We start from the raw sequence: 20,818 nt of genomic DNA, 5'->3' as shown, positions 1-20,818 counted from the left end.
AATCAATCATACATAGTGGATACTGAATAATAATTAATAGTAGAAGCTGAATAATTCATGGTAGATACTGAATAATTCATACTGGATACTGAATAATACATACTGGATACTGAATAACAATCTATAGCAGAAACTGATGATGTTTTCTTAGTAGACACTGAATAATTCATAGTATGTAGTAAACAATACATGCTGGATACTAAAAATAGTAATAAAAAAGTAGATTCTGAAAAATACACACTGGATAATCAATCATACATAGTGGATACCAAATGATAATTCATAGTAGAAGCTGAATAATCCATACTGTATACTGAATAACAGTTTATAGCAGATACTGATGAATAATTCTTAGTATATACTGAATAATTCATAGTATGTAGTGAACAATACATGCTGGATACTAAAAATAGTAATAAAAAAGTAGATTCTGAAAAATACACACTGGATAATCAATCATACATAGTGGATACCAAATGATAATTCATAGTAGAAGCTAATGAATCCTAGATAGTGAATACTGAATAATAATTAATAGTTGAAGCTGGATGTTGAGTAATCCATAGTGGATACTGAATAATAATGAATATAATCCATAATAATATATACTGGATATTGAATAATTCATAGTAGTATACTAAACAATACATACTGGTTACTAATTATAGTAAATATAAAAATCTGTAGTGCATACAGAATAATACATGCTGGACACGAAAAAATACTTCACAGTAGATTCTGAATAATACATGCTGGATAATGAAGATATGAAGTGGATACTGAATAATAATTAATAGTGGATACAGAATAATTCATTATAACTACTGAATAATTCATAGTAGTTATTTAATACATTTTTACACAGTTTTTGTAGTAAATTAACATTACATTACATAGATTCTTATAATACATATGTTTACATATATAATTATAATAGGATTAATGAGCAGATATGAGCATATAAACCATCTAATAGAATATAGATATTTCTAACTTTACATTATATAATATCTAACGTCTCCTAGACAAGGAAAAAGTCGTTTATATATGAATAAAAGACATAAAATACATAACACAAATGTTTAATTGTGGCTGTTTTGGAATAATTCCGAAATAATAATAATAATAATAATAATAATAATAAATAATTATATATAATAATAATAATAATAATAATAAAATGACCTGATGCTACAAAATTACCGTTGCTACAGCATAAAGGTACAGATTGCACAGATTAAACAGGTATACATTTCCACTCAGGATACCTCAGAGCCTAGCCTACGACTGTGCCCAGATAATAGCCTGTAATTACGCTGCCTATATGATGAGGAGTAATTCTAACCGTAATGACTGTATATATGTCCTTGGTTCTCTCTGATAAATGGATGGACATGAGCAATGTGTGGAATGCCCACTGTGGTCAGAGGGGTAATTCTTCTACCCTGTATGTTGACTGTTGGAGCAGTAGGCCTCTGGACACCTGCCAGCTGTTAATCTGTCACTGTGGATCGGAGAGAGGGTGGTGTGGTGTGTTGGCCTTCATACAACAGTGTATCTGCTTTATGCGTTGCAATGGTTTGGGTTCATTTGGCACATCGCTGCTACAAACAATGAAAGACTGAGTGTGAGAGTCACTAAAAAGGCTGGTCGGCTGATGCCAACACAGTCGGTTTCATACGATTTTGTGTTTTTTGTGACGTCATAAAAAGCTCAAAATGAATGTTTTGAGATGTTACTTTTTTAGTTTTTGCATTTGTCGTTGTCGTGTGTAGCTTGTGTTGTCATGCCGAGAAGAAGAAGACAGGCAGCTGGTGCAGGATCTCGTCCATGCAGGAGCTCTCAGTTCCCAGTCCGTTCTGCAGGCAGCTTAACCCCAAGTCCCCCCCGAGCTTCAGTACACAGCCTCATAGTTGGTTTACAACCTCAGGGAGAGAAAGCGTGTGTATTCATCAAACAGGCGCTTCACCTTCTGACCTTTACGACCTGAGCAGTTGTCACAGGATGTATCTTTCTGGCCCTGAAGCTACTGACCCTTAACCTCTAGGCCATCAGAGCATCCACAAGTGCCTGAGAATGAGAGTCTGGCCACTTTTAGGACATGTGCACATTGAATAACAGGTGAATAGCCTCTGAACATATTGCCTATATATATATATTAATGAATGGACAAAAGTATTGGGACACCTTCACATTTATTCATAGTTTCTTCTGAAATCAAGGATATTAAAAAGAGCTGATCCTGCTTTTGTTGGAGAACTGCCTCTACTGTCCAGGGATGAAGGCTTTCTGCTAAATTTTGGAGGAGGAGCATTGCTGTGAGGATTTGATTGCATTTGGTGACAAGAGGTGTTAGTGAGGTCTGGATGTTGGTTGATGATCTGCAGCCCACCTCACCCATCATCCTCAGCTCCCCAACACATCCCAAATGTCCTGAATGGAGCACCACCACCATCATTCTGTGTTTCTTCACTGCTCCACAGCTCAATGCTGCTGGGGGGCTTTATACCCCTCTTATAGCCCACGCCTGGCATTAGGCAGCATGGTGCCATTGGAAAGCTTTAAATAGCCCAATTCTATTGGCAGTACTTCTCTACAGGGACTAGACGAGCTGTGTGTGTGTGTGTGTGTGTGTGTGTGAGCGTTTGCACGTCTGTATCAGCAATAGGTGCAAGACCAGTGCGTTCATAAGAAGATGTGTCCACAAACTTTTGGACATGATATATATTCATGCAGTCGGTGCGTTCTTGTAAGTTCCCTCCCTCACTCATCCCTCTCTTCCTTCCCTCAGGACGAGTTCCATCCGTTCATCGAGGCGCTGCTCCCGCACGTCCGCGCCTTCGCCTACACCTGGTTCAACCTGCAGGCGCGCAAACGCAAGTACTTCAAGAAGCACGAGAAGCGCATGACCAAGGATGAGGAGCGCGCCGTCAAGGACGAGCTGCTGGGCGAGAAGCCCGAGGTCAAGCAGAAGTGGGCCTCGCGCCTGCTGGCCAAACTGCGCAAGGACATCCGGCCCGAGTGCCGCGAGGACTTCGTGCTGTCCATCACGGGCAAGAAGCCGCCGTGCTGCGTCCTGTCCAACCCGGACCAGAAGGGCAAAATGCGGCGGATCGACTGCCTACGACAGGCCGACAAGGTGTGGAGGCTGGACCTGGTGATGGTCATCCTCTTCAAGGGAATTCCCCTGGAGAGCACGGACGGCGAGCGGCTGGTGAAAGGAGGCCAGTGCTCCAACCACATCCTGTGTGTGCAGCCACACCACATCAGCGTCTCCGTCAAAGAGCTGGACCTCTACCTGGCCTACTTCGTGCAGGAGAGAGGTGAGTAAGCAGGCCTGGGGCTAGCGAGTGTGTGTGTGTGTGTGTGTATGGATGTGTGTTTGAATCGTGATGTTTTGGTTACCATCACAGTTCAGGTCTTCTTGCTTGATTGCGGTTAGTCTGTCTGTCTTCCTTGACGACTCACAATCATACTTGGGAGTGACCTTAATTTGTCATTAACGTATTTAGTTTTGACAAAAGTATTGGGACACCTGGTCATCCGTTGTTTCTTCTGAAATTGATTGCATTCAGCGACAGGAGCGCATTAGTGAGGTCTCCACCCCACCTCATCATCCCCAACTCATCCCAAAAGTACACCACCACCATCATTCCAGAGAGCACAGCTCTTCCACTGCTCCACAGCTCAATGCTGGGGGGCTTTAAACCCCTCTAGACCACCCCTGGCATTAGGCACGATGATGCCAATAGGTTCATCATGTCTATCTGCACCAGAGAGTCCTATTCTATTGGAAGTCCTTATCTACAGGTACTAGACAAGCTGTGTGTATGTTTATGCATTTGCACATCTGTATCAGCAGTGGGTTCAACTTAAAGCAGCTGAATGCATTCATTAGAAGAGGTGTCCACAAATATTTGGACATATTGTGTAACTGTGATAAAGGATATTTTTGCAATTTCAAGTCCATTTTATCTTTATGCTAATATCATAGTATAATTGTATGAGTAGTTACCTTTTAGTTTTGTTTACACATCTATATTTAATATTTTTCTAATTATGATATACATTTAATAAGCTGGTTCTAATTGTACACATCTGAAGTAGAAAACAATGTAAGAAAATCTTACTTTTCTTCTAATCTAATTACATTTTATAAATGTTTGATTTTTATATAATTTTTTTTTGTTTTATGCGTTTAGTTATATCACCTACATCTCTCAGAATTGTTCAGTGTTGTTTAACTATGTTTTCATGGGGTGTCCTTATTTGTCTGGATCCATCTATGTAAGTCTGAGAAAAGCTTTATTCTTTTTTAATATGTTCAGCGTGTTCACAGCTGATTTCAGTCCATTCGCGCCATCACAGCTACACCCTAACACAAAACTGCCCACTGGATTCCCCTACTGGAAATACTTTTAGATATTATTTTTAACCTCTGGAGACCCTGCATCCTCATATGGTGACATTACATTCATATCATTTCTACACTTAATTGTTTTAAAACTTTGTTTTTAACCCAAATTAGTAGGAGGAGAAATTTTAAATGCACACCAAGCAAACCAGGTCTCAGGAGGTTAATTAAGGAGCATTCAGGTACTCATTTGGAAATATTTGATTGAAAAAAGCCACCCTCGTTACTCTCATTACCCTCATTTTAAACCACAATGAAAGTGAATTTTTAAGTGCATTCACACAAGCCAAAAAAATCGGATTTATTCCACTTCATCTCTGTCGGTTGACTGTAGCCTTTATTGATGTGTGGTGGCTCTCTGAGGCAGTAGTCACCTTGCAGGATAAAAAAAGGAAGGGCCTTCTGAGAAGCGCCCCGCTGCTGGTGTGTAAATACAGTACTAGGAACTGTCGCTCCGAGGCTGCGAAGAATCCCAGGTGCGGCGCAGAGCAGTTGGTCGACGGACATGTGTTTGCCGCTTTTGTGTAAATCACAGAGGATGCTTTAGTTCGCCCTTCTGAGAAATAAAACCCGCTGAGTCATCTCCTGCCTTACTCACTCCTGGTGTTTAGCAGCGCTCCTAGCCCGTGACCTTTTTAACACAAGCTGCACAATGAAAGTGAGCAGGAGAGCTGGAGAACACCAGGTTTACCAGCACGTCGAGCGAGAGAGAAAAACAGCGAGACAGACGACGAGAAGGAGAGAGGTGCAGGGGAGAATTCAGCAGAGCCAAGTCCTGCCGCCGTAAATCTCTTTAAATGAGCCCGGGTTGCTCTGGCAGGCTGGGAGATGTGTTAAAATTTACAGTGCTGTATAAAAGGGTGTAGGCTGGCAGTTAGCAGCGGTGCTGAGAAGCAGCTGACGAACAGACGCCCCATGGCAGCCTGGGAAAGAGCCTTAGAGAGAGCCTGAGATGCCTTCAGAGACTCAGCTCAAGACAGAGTCTAAAACCGAGACTGGGAAAGTGCCTGAGATACAGTCTAAAGCATAATGTACTGTTGAGAATCTGAGATAGTCTGAGATAGAATCTGAGACAGTCTCAGAGTCTCAGACAGAGTCTTAGATAGAGTTTGAGAATCTGTCCTAAAAAAAGTCCTAGACACAGTCTGAGAGAGAGTCTGAGATAATCAATTTAGATTAATTCAGATTAAACTGAACTGAACTGTATGGAAGGGAAAGTGAAAATTAAGTTGGTCTGAGATAGAATCAGAGACAAAGTCTGAGATAGTCTGTGACAGTCTGAGACAGAATCTGATACAAAGCCTGAGACAAATTCTAAGATGGAGACAGATTCTCAAGTTTAAAAAAAGTTTGGGATTAACTCTTGGACAGAGTATGAGACAAAGTTGAGTTAATCTGTTGCAGTCTTAGTCCAAAACAAAGTCTGAGATAGTCTTAGACAAAGTGTAAGCGAGATATTCTGAAACACAGCCTCAAAGACAAAGTCTGAGACAGTCTAAAACAGAATCTGAGAGTCTGAGGTAGTCTGAGACAGTCTAAAACAGAATCTGAGAGTCTGAGGTAGTCTGTGACAGTCTGAAACAGAATCTGAGAGTCTGAGGTAGTCTGTGACAGTCTGAAACAGAATCTGAGAGTCTGAGGTAGTCTGTGACAGTCTGAAACAGAATCTAAGACAAAGTCTGAGATAGTCTGAGATACTCTGACATCTCTCCAGCTCATCCGTCCCAAGTACTGGATGGAGCTTTATCTCTTCAGAGAACCCGACAGTCAGATTCTGGGGGGCTTTATACCCCTCTAGATGATGCTTGGCGTTGGGGGGTGGTGACCTTAGGGTCACATGCTCACGGCTGCTCCGGAGTGTCCCACTCCATTGGTCTGTATTTTTCTACTGAGATTATTAATGCAGCAGAATGAGCAAATAAAAAAGGAGTGTCCGCAAACTTATGGACTTATTGTATAATTGTGTGTGTATCAAAGCATACTTGGCAACATCAGAGGCAACTGGCAATGACAGAGCTTCTTAATACACTGTATGGACGAAAGTATTTGGACACCTTCTCATCCAACTGGTGTTAAATGGAGCTCCACCACCATCATTCCAGAGAACACAGTTCTTCCACTGCTCCACAGCTCCTCAATGCTGGGGGGCTTCATCCCCCTCTAGCCCACGCCCTGCCCTGGCATTATTAGGCAGCATGGTGCCAATAGGGTAATCAGTGTTTATCTGCTGCAGAGAGTCCTATTCTATTGGCAGTACCTCTCTATAGGGACTATATTTGTGTCAGTAATGAGTGTAGCTGAATGCATTCATTAGAAGGGGGTGTCCACAAACATTTGGACATTGCGCTGTTTGAGACGCTATCAAAAGGGAAAAGGTAGAGAGACAGCAGAGGCTCGGTTCGTCAGAAGTTACGCTCGTGCAGTGCAGGAGTGTCTGGGTGAAACGTGACTCCACCGCTGAATCATTTCAGTTGATTGTACAAACATGCTTCTTCTAGAGGCGTCAGTTTTCAGACGGCCGCAGGGCAGCGTGCAGCTTCTACAGGTCAGACGATCAGGACAGGAGAGAGACAGAGAGAGAGAGAGAGAGAGAGAGAGAGAGAGAGAGAGGTACACTTTCTTTTACTGTAAGCTTCTCTTGCCCACCCCCTGACCTTCACCCGCTATTGTCTGGGTCAGCGAGGCTTGAGCGTCACCTGACCGGTCTAATGGCCTCCAAACTGCTGGCTGTAAACTCAGAGATAAGGAGCTGCAGCTTCACACACACACACACACAAACCAGCACAGAGAGCGCCAGGGGAGAGGGAGTGGAGAAAAAGAGAGAGAGAGAGAGAGAGAGAGAGAGAGAGAGAGAGAGAGAGAGAGAGAGAGAGAGAGAGAGAGAGAGAGAGAGAGAGAGAGAGAGAGAGAGAGAGAGAGAGAGAGAGAGAGGAGAGAGAGAGAGAGAGAGAGAGAGAGAGAGAGAGAGAGAGAGAGAGAGAGAGGCATCTAGTCAGCATTTGCTCTTAAAGGTGCAGTATCTCTACATCTTGCCTGGAATGCTGTAATCCTTCCTTCCTTCCTTTCATCCATTTTTTCTTTCTTTCTTCTCTTTTGATCTTTCCTTTCTTATTTCTTTCTTTCTTTCTTTTGATCTTTCTTTCTTTCTTTTGATCTTTCTTTCTTTCTTTTGATCTTTCTTTCTTATGATATTTCCTTCTTCTCTTTTGATCTTTCTTTTAATCTTTCCTTTCTTCTTTTTCTTTCTTTCTTTCTGTCTTTTTTCTTTTGATATTTCTTTCTTTTTATTAGATCTTTCTTTTTTTATATATATTTTTTCTTTCTTCTCTTTTTATCTCTTTCTTTCTTTCTTCATTTTTTATATCTTTCTTTTTTCTCTTTTGATCTCTCTTTCAATCTTTCTTTCTATCTTCTCTTTTGATATTTCTTTTAATCTTGCTTATTTTGTGAACTTTCATTTCTTTCTTTCTTTTGATCTCTCATTCTTTTTCAGTCTTTCTTTCTTCTGTTTCTTACTTTCTTTTGAACTTTCCTTTCTTTCCTTTTTCTTTATTTTTTCTTTTTCCTTTTTTCTTTCTCTGTCATCTTTCCTCTTTCTCTTCATCTTTCTCTCTTGCTCTTCGGGGTTGTGCAGGATCAGTAGTAACAGAAGCTCAGCCGTGGCGGTTCAGTTCGCTGTTTTCTCTCTCTCTCTCTCTCTCTCTCTCTCTCAGTTCTTTGGTGATTTATTGCCTCAGAAGTTAAAAGTTGCATTGTTGCCACAACAGTTCTCAGTAAATATGAAGGTAAAGGAGGAGAGAATAAGGGAGTGTGGAGCAGCAGATATGCTGCTGATGGTACGAGTCGATGGTAATGTGTTGATTCGGTGGCTCTGTGCTCGGGTTGTAACATGATGCCACAAATCTTATTAGCTAATATGTAGGGCATCTCTCTCTCTCTCTCTCTCTCTCTCTCTCTCTCTCTCCTCTCTCCTCGCTCTCTCTCTCTCGCTTGCTCTCTCTCCTCTCTTCTCTCTCTCTCTCTCTCTCTCTCTCTCTCTCTCTCCCTCACTGTGTTTTGGTGTGTTTGTTAATGAAGCAAGGAGGCCGGGCGACCCCAGCATTACCCGCAGCTCTCACTCTCCCCCACTCTGAGGTTCAATGGGGCGTTTGTTCCAAAAACGCGCCAACCCCCCCTCCCCCTCCCCCCCCTTCCTCACATATACACACACACACACACACACACACACACACACACACACACACACACACTCTCTCTCTCTCTTGCTTCTCCCAAACAATGAGCAGATCCGACACATAGAGTAATTTTAACACATTACAGAGTAATTGTGTGAGCTGTAGAGAGACCACAGTGCGGATCATCACTGTCACGCAAAAACCTTGTATCTCCAAAACATCAACTTTACAGAAGGTAAAGTTTCCAGGTCACTTTGGAGCATATAAAGAACAACTGCCAGATTCTCATTATGGAGAAAAGTGAAAATCTGTGTAATGGAGATACGCTGTTGTTGCCTGATGCTGTAGTTCCTGCAGTGTGGAGTTATGAGGTTCTCCTGTGACAGCGACAGTGTGCTGAAGTCACATGACCTGGCTGAGCTCCTGCCGTCTCCTCCTCCTTTCTCTTTTCTCGTTCCAGTTTCAGAAGAAGGGAATAAATACGGCATAAAAGACGTGTCAAAACAAATGGTATGGTGGTTAGACTGCGGAGTGATATCAGGCAGGAGCGGAATCGTGCCAAAGCTCGTCCTGCGGGAGTTGACCTTCCTCTGGAACCCACCCCCTCCCTCTGTGCTTCACTGTACGGAGCGCCAAGTGGCACAAAATACACCCTGTGTTCTGCAGACTTTCCCTTCCATACAGTTCAGTTCAGTTTAGATCAGTTCAGTTTAGATCAGTTTAGTTTAGATCAGTTTAGTTTAGTTTAGATCAGTTCAGTTCAGTTCAGTTCAGTTTAGATCAGTTCAGTTCAGTTCAGTTTAGATCAGTTCAGTTCAGTTTAGATCAATTCAGTTCAGTTTAGATCAATTCAGTTCAGTTCAGTTTAGATCAGTTCAGTTTAGATCAATTCAGTTCAATTCAGTTTAGATCAGTTCAGTTTAGATCAATTCAGTTCAGTTCAGTTTAGATCAATTCAGTTCAGTTCAGTTTAGATCAATTCAGTTCAATTCAGTTTAGTTCAGTTCAGTTCAGTTTAGAACAATTCAGTTCAGTTTAGATCAATTCAGTTAAATTCAGTTTAGATCAGTTCAGTTTAGATCAATTCAGTTCAATTCAGTTCAGTTTAGATCAATTCAGTTCAGTTCAGTTTAGATCAATTCAGTTAAATTCAGTTCAGTTTAGATCAATTCAGTTCAGTTTAGATCAGTTCAGTTCAGTTTAGATCAGTTTAGTTCAGTTCAGTTTAGATCAATTCAGTTCAGTTTAGATCAGTTCAGTTCAGATCAGTTTAGTTCAGTTCAGTTTAGATCAATTCAATTCAGTTCAGTTCAATTCAGTTTAGTTCAATTTAGTTCAGTTTAGTTCAATTCTGTTCATTTTAGTTTAGTTCAGTTCAATTCAGTTAATTTCCTTTCCTTTCATTCAGTTCAGTTCAATTCAGTTCAGTTTAGTTTGGTTCAGTTCAATTAAATTCAGTTCAGTTTAGTTTGGTTCAGTTCAATTAAATTCAGTTCAGTTTAGTTTACTTTAGTTTAGTTTAGTTCAATTCAGTTGAGTTTACTTTAGTTTAGTTCCATTCAGTTGAGTTTGGTTCAGTTTAATTTAGTTTAATTAAATTAAATTCAGTTAAATTCAGTTTAGTTCAATTCAGTTCAATTCTTGTTTAGTTTAGTTCAAATCAGTTTAGTTTGGTTCAGTTCAATTCATTTCAATCTAATTCAGTTCAGATTTAGTTGATTTCAGGTTTAGTTTAGTTCAGTTCAATCCAATTCACTTAAGTTCAGGTTTAGTTTAGATTAGTTTACTTATTTAGTTTAGTTAAGATACATTACATCAACATAATTACAACATAATGTCCAAAAGTTTGTGGACACCCCTTCTAATGAATGCATTCAGCTGCTTTTTGTATATCGCACCCTTTGCTGACACAATGTGCAAATGCACACACAGCAACACTTTTGGGGTGAGTTGGGCAGTTGGGGACGATGACTAATGCTCTGGTCACTAAATGCAATCAATCAATTCCTCTCTGCAATGCTCCTCCAAAATCTATTCAGTTCACTGAATTGAATTGTGATGAATAAGCAGGAGTCCAAATACTTTTGTCCGTATCATCATGATCAAGTGTATAAGAAAAATCACCACCTCCACCTTATCATCCCCAGCCCCACAACCATCCCATCAAAGGTACTGAATGGAGAACCACCACCACCATCATTCTAGAGAGCACAGTTCTTCCACTGCTCCACAGCTCAATGCTGGGGGGCTTTATACCCCTCTACTAGCCCACGCCTGACATTAGGCAGCATGGTGCCACTAGGTTCATCATGTGTATCTGCTCCAGAGGCCTATTCTATTGGCAGTACTTCTCTATAGGGACTAGATAAGCTGTGTGTGTGTGTGTGTGCATTTGCACATCTGTGTCAGCAATGGGTACAACTTCAAGTAGCTAAATGCATTCATTAGAAGGGGTGTCCACAAACATTTGGACATATAGAGTACTTTGTTGATGTCGTGCCGTACTTTCCAGGAGGAGCGTTTCTATTGGTCTATTGGACACATATGCGGATTCATATTATGTCAAAAAGTAAAAAATGGTGTAAAGGGAGATACAAGGTTTTTGTGTGACACTGATCTTGTATATAAGCAGTGACGAGACGCTCGGCCCCTTTTTTACTCTCTCCTCAGAGCCTCTGTCTCTCTGCACTGTAAGTCGGCAGAGCAGGACGTTCCAGCACACACACACACACACACATACATACATACACACACACACACACACACACACACACAGTAAACACAGCGAGGCTGGAATGTGCTCCAGTGCTCCGGCAGCGGAAAGTTGGGAGGGGTGGGAGGGACGAGGGTCAGCTCAGGTCAAGTTCAGCGGCTTAGCCAACCTCCAGCAGGGGGAGGTGTTCAGGCCTGCTTTTCTCTTAAAGGCACAGCGTCCTTTTTTCTGTTGAACTTGACCCAGAATTCAAGTAGTCAGAGTGTTTCCGTTGCTTTCTGAAGCCCCAAGTTTAACATGTGGCTTGTTTATACTGTAATTAATTGTTGAAGTTAACTGATGACATGCAAATTCGGTTCAAATATCACTTTTAAAGGAGCTAAATTAGTGCAATTAAATTTTTAGCAGTGAAACTACAGTTCAGATGTGTAATGATGCAACGCTGACTCACTTTATCACATTTTATCACAGTATTTAAATGTTTTTTTTATTTCGGCCGCGTAATTTAAAGCAGTGTTATGCGAAAATGTGTAATTTTGCTCTTGGGCTCCCCCTACAGTTGGGCAGTGCAATTCACTTTCACTCCACTGTTATGAATACAAATCATTAGGGCAGTAAAGTATACACACATATAACTTATGGGTTATGCGTGCAGCTCCAACAAACTTCCGTAGAGCAGTAGCAGCGTTGCGGCCTGGAGTACCAATGACGGAGATGCCATTCTCCTCCTATTACTATAAAGCCCCCCAGCATTGAGCTGTGGAGCAGTGGAAGAACTGTGCTCTCTGGAATGATGGTGGTGGTGGTGCTCCATCCAGTACTTTTAGGATGATGAGGTGGAGTTGGGGATGATGAGGTGGGGTGCTCCCTGGACAGTAGAGACAGTTACTCCAAAAAAGGCAGAGTCATGTCTTTTTAATACCCTTGATTTCAGAAGAAACAAGACATAAATGAGCAGATGTCCCAATACTTTTGTCCATACAGTGTATAGTGGGTGGTTTAGTGTAGTGTGTCTGTAGAGGCTTCAGGAGCACTCATCACTGGCTGTGTGCCAGGCTCTACCCCTCTGACACAGGCTGTGTGAAACAGGCCTGAACTGAGAAACCCTGCTTTGAGAAATCCCCCCGCTCACCCAGTCTGTCAGAACGTATTCTGAAAGCGGATCCTGGTGTTCAGGAACCTAAAAATAGACAGAAACTCTCTCGACATCGCCGCGCATGTACAGCGCTTTGACGGACGCGCCGTGAACGAAGGCGATGTGATGAAAGAGTTGTGTGGAGTTTCCCTGTAAGCCCAGCCTTACGCAGTAGAGCCAGTGGGTTTGGACCCATGCAATCACTCGACCCTCTTCTTCAGAATTACAAAACAGCCTCTTTCACGTTTCCTATTTTCACTTCCAATCAGCTGTTCAGTGCCGAGCAACAACAGCCGCTACTTCTGCCCCCTCACCTCCTCTTCCCTTTAAAGAGAGCCTGCGTTTTCCTCGAGTCCCCTTTCCCCCCTGAGCTCCGGTTTATATCCCAAATACTTCAGACTTCCCAACCCGTCTGTCTGTCTGTCTGTCTATCTGTCTGTCTATATACCTATCTATCTGTCTGTCTGTCTATATATCTTTCAGTCTGTCTATCCATCGGTCTGACTATCTATTCATCTGTCTGTCTGTCCGTCTGTCTGTCTGTCTGTCTATATATCTTTTAGTCTGTCTATCCATCAGTCTGACTGTCTATTCATCTGTCTGTCTGTCCATCTGTCTGTCTGCCTGGGTGTCTGTCTCTCTGTCAATATATCTGTCTATCTGTCTGTTTGTCTGTCTATATATCTTTCAGTCTGTCTATCCATCGGTCTGTCTGTCTGATCATCTGTCTGTCTGTCAATCTGTCTATCTATCTGTCAATCTAACTAACTATCTGTCTGTCTGTCTGTCCATATATCTTTCAGCCTGTTTATCCATCTGTCTGTCTGTCTATTTGTCAGATTTGTCTGTCTATCTATTCATCTGTCTGTCTGTCCGGATATATATCAACCTGTCTATCTGCCTGTCTGTCTGTCTATCCATCGATCTGTCTGTCTGTCTTTCCCTGTCTATTCATCTGTCTGTCTATCTGTCTCTCTGTCTGACTGTCTGTTTATATTTGTCAGTCTGTCTCTCTGCCTGTTTGTCTGTCTATCCATCGATCTGTCTGTCTGTCTGTCTGTCCCTGTCTGTTCATCTCTCTGTCTATCTGTCTCTCTGTCTGACTGTCTGTCTATATTTGTCAGTCTGTCTCTCTGCCTGTTTGTCTTTCTGTCCATCTCACTGTCTGTCTATATATTTTTCCTTTAGTCTGTCTGTCTGCCTGTCCGTCTTTCTATCTGTCTTTCTGTCTGTCTATCCATCTGTCAATCTGTCTGTCTAAATATCTGTCTGTCTGTCTGTCTGGGTGTTTATATGTCTGTTAATCTCTCTGTCTATCTGTCTATATATCAGTCAGTCTGTCTGTCCATTTGTCTGTCTGTCTGTATTTCTGTCTGTCTGTCCGCCTGTATATGTCTGTCTGTCTATCTGCCTTTCTATCTTTTCATTTCTGTCTGTCTCTCTGTTTCTCTCCCTTTTTCGTCTCCCGTCCGTTCCTTTCAATTTTGTCTCATTACAGCAGCGCTGATAGAAAGAGTGAGAGAGAGAGAGAGAGAGAGAGAGAGAGAGAGAGCAGTCTCGTAGTCTCTCTGTCTGAAGGAAAAATCTATGAAGCTGCAGTGCTCTCTCGACCCTCGCTGTGTCCGTCAATGTCCAATAAGTTAATGGGGCTTTGATTCCTGCGCTGGCTCCAGGATCTCCACACACACACACACACACACACACACACACACACACACACACAGTCTCGCGGCGCGCTGCTGTAGTGTGTGCACTGTTGGGAACATAAACATTTACATTTACATGCGAAGGAGAGTTTTATATGATTCAGCCAGAACCGAACTGTGAGGTTCTAGACAACGACTGGGTCAGAACATCTCCAAGTCATCAGGCAGAGCAGGTCTCGTGGGGTGTTCCCGGTACACAGTGGTCAGTACTGACCTACCACAAGTGCTCCAAGAAAGGACAACCGGTAAAAAGGCTGCAGGGTCGTGGTCGTCTAAGGCCTCATTGATGCTCATGGAAGCTCCACCCACCTCACACCTGCTCCTCCTTCCAGCGGTGGGGCTGTTTATGGCTGGAAGTGCAGCGATGGGACACTCTGCAGGGGTGAGGGGATAGCTAGCCAGGCAGATAGACAGATGGACGGATAGACAGACAGAAAGATAAATACACTATTTGGACAAAAGTATTGGGACGCCTGCTCATTCATTGTTTCTTCTGAAATCAAGGGCATTAAAAAAGAGTTGGAGTAACTGTCTTTACTGTCCAGAGAGAAATGCTTTCTACTGCTGCTGTGAGGATTTGATTGATTGCATTCAGAGGCATAAGCTTTAGTGAGGTCAGGATGTTGCATGATCACCACCACTCAACCTCATCATCATCCCCAACTCTCCAATCTCCAAAAAGTACTGGACGGAGCCCCACCACCATCACTCCAGAGAACACAGTTCTTCCACTGCTCCACAGCTCCTCAATGCTGGGGGGCTTTGTACCCCTCTACTAGCCCACGCCTGGCATCATTAGGCAGCATGGAGCCAATTGGGTCATGATGTTCATCTGCTCCAGAGAGTCCTAATGTATTGGCGGTACTTCTCTACAGGGACTGGACAAGCTGTGTGTGTGTGTGTGTGTGTGTGTGCATTTGCACATATGGAGAGATAAATATTGGAGTATGAGGGAGGTCACAGGTGAAAGTCAGAGGCACTGCAGCTCAGTGCTAATCAATCGCTCTGATCGATGTTGTGTGTGTGTGTGTGTGTGTGTGTGTGAGTGTGTGTGTGTGCAGGCAAGCTTATCGCACACTGCAGTTGTTTGTGTGTTGGGTTAAAGCCAACACCGTTATGACCATGTGACCATGATCACGTTCTAATTAGCCTTATTGTGGAAATTACCGTAATTATTATTGTAGAGAGGTACTGCCAATAGAATAGGACTCCCTCGAGCAGATACACATGATGAACTGATTGGCACCATGCTGTCTAATGCCAGGCTTGAGCTTTATACAGTGTAATAATAATGAACGGAGGGATTTATCAGGGTGTGGCGAAGACGCCGAAGTCTTGAGAGACGGTTGTGCTGCCATGTCAAAGCACGCAGCCGTAGCGTTAGTGTGTTTTTATAGGTGGAGCCGCCTTAATGAATCGGCAGGTAGGGTATTTTTATAGGCTAAAAGCTCTGTATGAGAAAATGCAGAATATTTGGATAGCCTGAAGCGCTGTAGCAGAGGGTGAAGAGAATGTGATAGAGGCTTTTGTAGCACTTAAGCAAATAATAACAGTAAGCTCAGGTTGGATGCAGCACCCGACCTGTGGGTCTGTGCATAATATATACAGTAGCAGATATATACAGCTCCGGAAAAATGAAGAGACCACCCTACATGATCAGTTTCTCTGGCTTTACTGTTTATAGGCGGTGTGTTAAAGGGAAATGAACATCTGCATGGTATTTCATATCCCATGGACAACATTACCCCTCAATTCCAAATAAAAATATTAATATTTAGAGCTGTTTATGGCTGGAAGTGCAGCGATGGGTGGTGCACACTCTGCAGGGGTGAGGGGATTTTATAAACGGATGGACGGCTAGCTAGCCAGGCAGATGGACGGGTAGACAGACAGAAAGATAAATACGCTATTTGGACAAAAGTATTGGGACACCTGCTCATTCATTGTTTCTTCTGAATTCAAGGGGATTAAAAAGAGTTGATCCTGCTTTTGTTGGAGTAACTGTCTCTGCTGTCCAGGGAGGAATGCTTTCTACTGCTGCTATGAGGATTTGATTGATTGCATTCAGAGGCAAGAGCCTTAGTGAGGTCAGGATGTTGCATTGTCATATTTCATAACCCATGGACAACCTTCCTCCTAAATTTTAAATAAAAATATTAATATTTAGAGCATTTATTGATTTGCAGAAATGACAACTGCTCAAATAATGCAAAGAAATATTATAGATTATAATAATTATAATGTAAAGAAGTTATTATTCAGATTTAAACACAGTGCTAATATCTGAACTTTGAGAACATTCAGAAATCACTACGCTGAAATAACCTCGACAGCCAATCACAGCTCTCATGTCTCGGCTGGCTCTCCACTAGTCTTTCACATTGCTGTTGGGTTTTTATGCCGTTCATAGTCTGCAGATTCAGCTTAAACTCAGCTCTGTTTGATGAGCTCAGCTCTGCACACTAAGTCCTCTCAGAAGAGGAGGGTCTTCAATCTGGGTCTGAGGACAGCGAGCGCTGGACTCTGCTGTTCGGACACCCAGGGGAAGCTCGTTCCACCACTTCGGTGCCAGACAGAAAAAAGCCTGGACGCTCGTCTTCCGTGGATCTTAAAGGATGGCGGGTCGAGCCGAGCCGTACTTGAAGCTGGAAGGGCTCTTGGTGCAGATCGGCTTTTGACCATCGCCATCAAGTACGGAGGGGCTGGCTGGTCCAGTCTTGGCTTTGTAGGCCAGAGTCAGGGCTTATATCAGTATTAGTGGGTAGTACAACTTGACAGAACACCGGGATGCTTGGAGTGTGCTTGGTTGGAAATATATGAGAACCCAGATATGGCTGTTGATATTGTTGTGGCAGTTGTAGCACACAGCACCAGAACTATTTGTCCAACCTCCACATCTTCTGGACACTTGTGCACGCCATAGAAGCCATTTCTCATTCAATTCAATTCATAACTCTTAGACGTCTTTGGTCAACCTTTGGTCCCCTGAATGATGATTGGCTCTCAAGTGAATCACTTCACTTCTCTTCAACTCAAATGCCAATTCAAATATTGACTTTCACTGATGAAGGGGGTCAGCGAAGTTTTGGATCAGCAAACGATCCACCAGTTCTGTAAGCCAGCTCAGAGGTGCATCTTCAGAACCTTTAGCTGGCAAGCACATCATTGATGTCCAGTGGAAAACATGTATCTCCAAAATGATGACTTTATAGAAGAAGGCAGAGACGTCCTTAACTCTGATTGGAAGTCGGTGTGAATTAGGAGTGTATTCCAGGTCATTTAGAGCGTTTCTATTGGTCCATTCCTCCAGTCATTATTCACACAGTGTACAGAAGCAGCTACAGGGTTCAAACCATGGAGAACACCCATGATGATGATGGGTTTCATTGGACAGCACAGTGTTACAACTTCTGACAATGGAAGAACAGCATGAACTGTAAGAGAATCAATGAGATTCAGTCCAATATCTGGCAATCACGACTCTTCTCTGGACTGAAGAAGTGCGGCCTTGTGCATTTTTTTATTTTATTTATTATTTATTATTTATTTAGCCACCAGAAAATACCCAGAGTCCACTCCCGGCAGACAAAATGGGCCAAGCCCAAACTGGTAAAACGCTTGAGCTTCTCAGGGCTGGGCCAAAGCAGTTGAGAAAAGCTGTGATGGTCTGTCTAAGTGAGTGGGCTGTTTTCCCCCCATTTCCAAGTCCAAAAACATCAGTGAGGACCAGTTCATTTTTTTTTTTTTTCGCCCTGGATAAATACTGATACACTGACAGTGCGACTAAGCCTATATATCAATAACACGAGAATTTGGCGCGGACATATTCATTGGCATGAATGCATACTTCTGGGACAGTAACTAAGGATTTTGGGCAAGTTTGGGGCTTCCTGATGTTCATGATGATTCGAGAAATTACTCAAAGTGAGAAGGTCCATAGTAGCCTTCAGCGAAGTAGTAGTAGTAGTAGTGTGTGTGTGTGTGTGTGTGGAGTATTGTGTATCTGGGGTATCCAGAATGAGGGATCGCCTACTGCAGTCTAATACACTAATAAGTAGCATACACACGCTAGGCCCTGAGGCCTATAGATTTGAGTGTGTATCAGGCTCACTCAGAGCAGGCGTTGCTCACACGTCCCGAGAGCAGCGCTGTGTCGGTGTGGCCCAACGTCACGCTGCCGTCTGGAGCTGATAAGGCAGCCTAAAGCCCCTCTGATTACACTGTGGCCCGGGCTGATAAACACTGCGGCGGTAGTGTATGTCAGGAGTGTGACGGGGGGGGGCGCGTAACTGCGCGGCCTGATATTAAATTATCAATGTGGAATAAATTAGAAGAGCTTTCGTGTCTTTCTCTGTGATTTTTGAGTGTGTGTGAGTGTGTGTGAGAGAGAGAGACCCCAGATTTTGGAGTTTCTGCTTCGTAGTGCAGCTCAGATTTCAACACAACACCCAGACAGAGCACTGAGAGAGAGAGAGAGAGAGGGCCTTGTGTTCCCTCTCTATCTAATGTAAACACACTGTGGTGTTTCAGCTCTAGTCCAGATGTATGGAATCGCAGTGCCATTAGCGGCAGGGCTGATAAAGCGGTAAATGCTTTACATTACTCTCTCTCTCTCTCTCTCTTGCACCCGCTCGCTCTCTCGCCCATTCTCTGTCGGCTGCCTGAGAGGCCACTCATGCTGCTTTTACTGATTGAAGCCTGTGTGTGTAAGTGGGTCTGTGTGTGTGTGTGTGTGTGTGTGTGTGTGTGTGTGTGTGTGTGTTTGTTTTTAGACCTTTTTAAGGATAAACAGCTAATATATATAATAAGCTATCCAAGCTTAATATGGGGGAGGCCAGTTATGCCCTCCGAAACTGTGCCCTATTCACTATGTAGTGCACTACTTCCCATTCCCACTCCCGTTAATGCACCGCAATGCGTGGGGTACAAACTATGTACACTATGTATTGGACATGGAATACCCATAATTCAATGTGTTGTTTGGTTTGAAGATCCATGTGCAGGTGATCATGTGCCAAAGCAGTGAAGTGTCCGAGACCAAGTGTTCACTACCTAGTGGACTCCAGTCCCATGAATTTTCCATTTCTGTGTATAGGGATAGTGAATAGGACACAGTTTTAGACTCAGCTTAGGTTTTGTTGCTAGAGATGCACTGATACGATATTAGGATCGGATATCAGTCCCGATATTAACAAAATTAGCTGGGTCGGGTATCGGATAATTATGCTGATCCATGGAACCGATCCTTTCACTGTAATTGGTTGGTGTGAGACTGAACTAAAGGGTTAGATGTTTGCAATTTTTGGTTGCTGCTTGTTTGTTTGACCAAGTTACTTGTTTATGTATCATATTTACTAGATTTTATTTGGAATTATACTAAATATTTATTTATTTATTTAAATATAAATACTTATTTTAAGTAATTTTATAGTTGTGGCTGATACATTTTATTAATTTTAATATTTTAAGAAGTTTGACTTCTTTTTTATTTTGAATTGCATTTGATTTAGTACATTTATATCTGTGTGTTAATTTGTTATATTTAGTTTTACAAAGTTAGTAAAGTGATGTTTAAGTCAATCTTGATGCCTTAAGTCACTCCCACATGGTGAGGCATACGGTTTATTAATTCAACAATGGTATCAGATTGGTATCGGGTATCAACCGATATGTAAAGTTTATGTATCGTATCTGAACTGAAAAAGCCGGATCGGTGCATCCCTAGTCTTGGCCGTCTTAGTGGCAGCTGAGCTGCCCAGGGAGTTGGATCAAAATCCTGGGCTGGATTTTTACTTTCTGGACCTGAGTTCTCTGTCTTTATGTATAGGGACAGTGAATAGGGCACAGCGTTGGACACAGCTTAGGTCTGTTGGCCACTGATGACTGTGGCATCATCAGAAATCAGCCTCCAGGTACTAGGCCCAGTGATTATACTGCTGTAAAAATGATGTCTTAAATAAGTGAAATCCTCTTAAATGCAGTCTAAATATCTACTGTGTATTATTTTGAGATTATTGTAGAAATACTACAAAATGAATTGACTTATATTAATAACTTATTTATATAATTTTTAATTCCTAATTTTACTTGTTTTAAGTTATTGTATGTACTAAAAGGCCTTATTTTATTGGCAGATAACTTTTATACATAGTTTTTATGAAGAAATCGATTGATAAAATTACCTAAAATAAGTAAAAATAAGTTATTACTTCAAAAATGAGAAATATCAGATTCACTAAATTGACAAAAGTATTGGGACAAAAATTTTGTGTATTGTAAAGAGTCTATCTTGCTTTTGTTGGAGTAACTGTCTCTACTGTCCAGAGAAGAAGGCTTCCTACTAGATTTTGGAGGAACATTACTGTGAGGATTTGATTGATTGCATTCAGCGACAAGAGCATTAGTGGGGTCAGGATGTTGGGGTAGAGGGGTGTAAAGCCCCCCAGCATTGAGGAGCTGTGGAGCAGTGGAAGAACTGTGTTCTCTGAAATGATGGTGGTGGAGCTCCATCCAGTACCTTTCGGATAAGTTGGGGAGTTGAGGATGATCACCACCCCACCTCATGGCATTATTAGGCAGCATGGAGCCAATAGGTTCAAAAATTGTTTATTTGCTCCAGAGAGTCCTATTCTATTGGCAGTACTTCTTCTCTACAGGGACTAGACAAGCTGTTTG

At 42.4% G+C, this 20,818-nt stretch overlaps 1 protein-coding gene across 3 annotated transcripts in view; it reads left to right on the top strand.

Moving 5' to 3' along the window:
- Positions 1–20,818, top strand: part of nfic (nuclear factor I/C) — a 194,643-nt gene that overhangs the window by 57,542 nt on the left and 116,283 nt on the right. For all 3 annotated transcript variants that reach the window (XM_072681322.1, XM_072681323.1, XM_072681321.1), the window contains exon 2: positions 2,792–3,323. In XM_072681322.1, coding sequence (XP_072537423.1) covers positions 2,792–3,323 — 532 coding nt within the window. The remainder of the gene's footprint in view (positions 1–2,791; positions 3,324–20,818) is intronic.

This window comes from Salminus brasiliensis, chromosome 6 (genome assembly GCF_030463535.1).
Source record: "Salminus brasiliensis chromosome 6, fSalBra1.hap2, whole genome shotgun sequence".
Lineage (NCBI taxonomy): Eukaryota > Metazoa > Chordata > Actinopteri > Characiformes > Bryconidae > Salminus > Salminus brasiliensis.
This window is presented reverse-complemented; position numbering and strand designations above follow the sequence as displayed.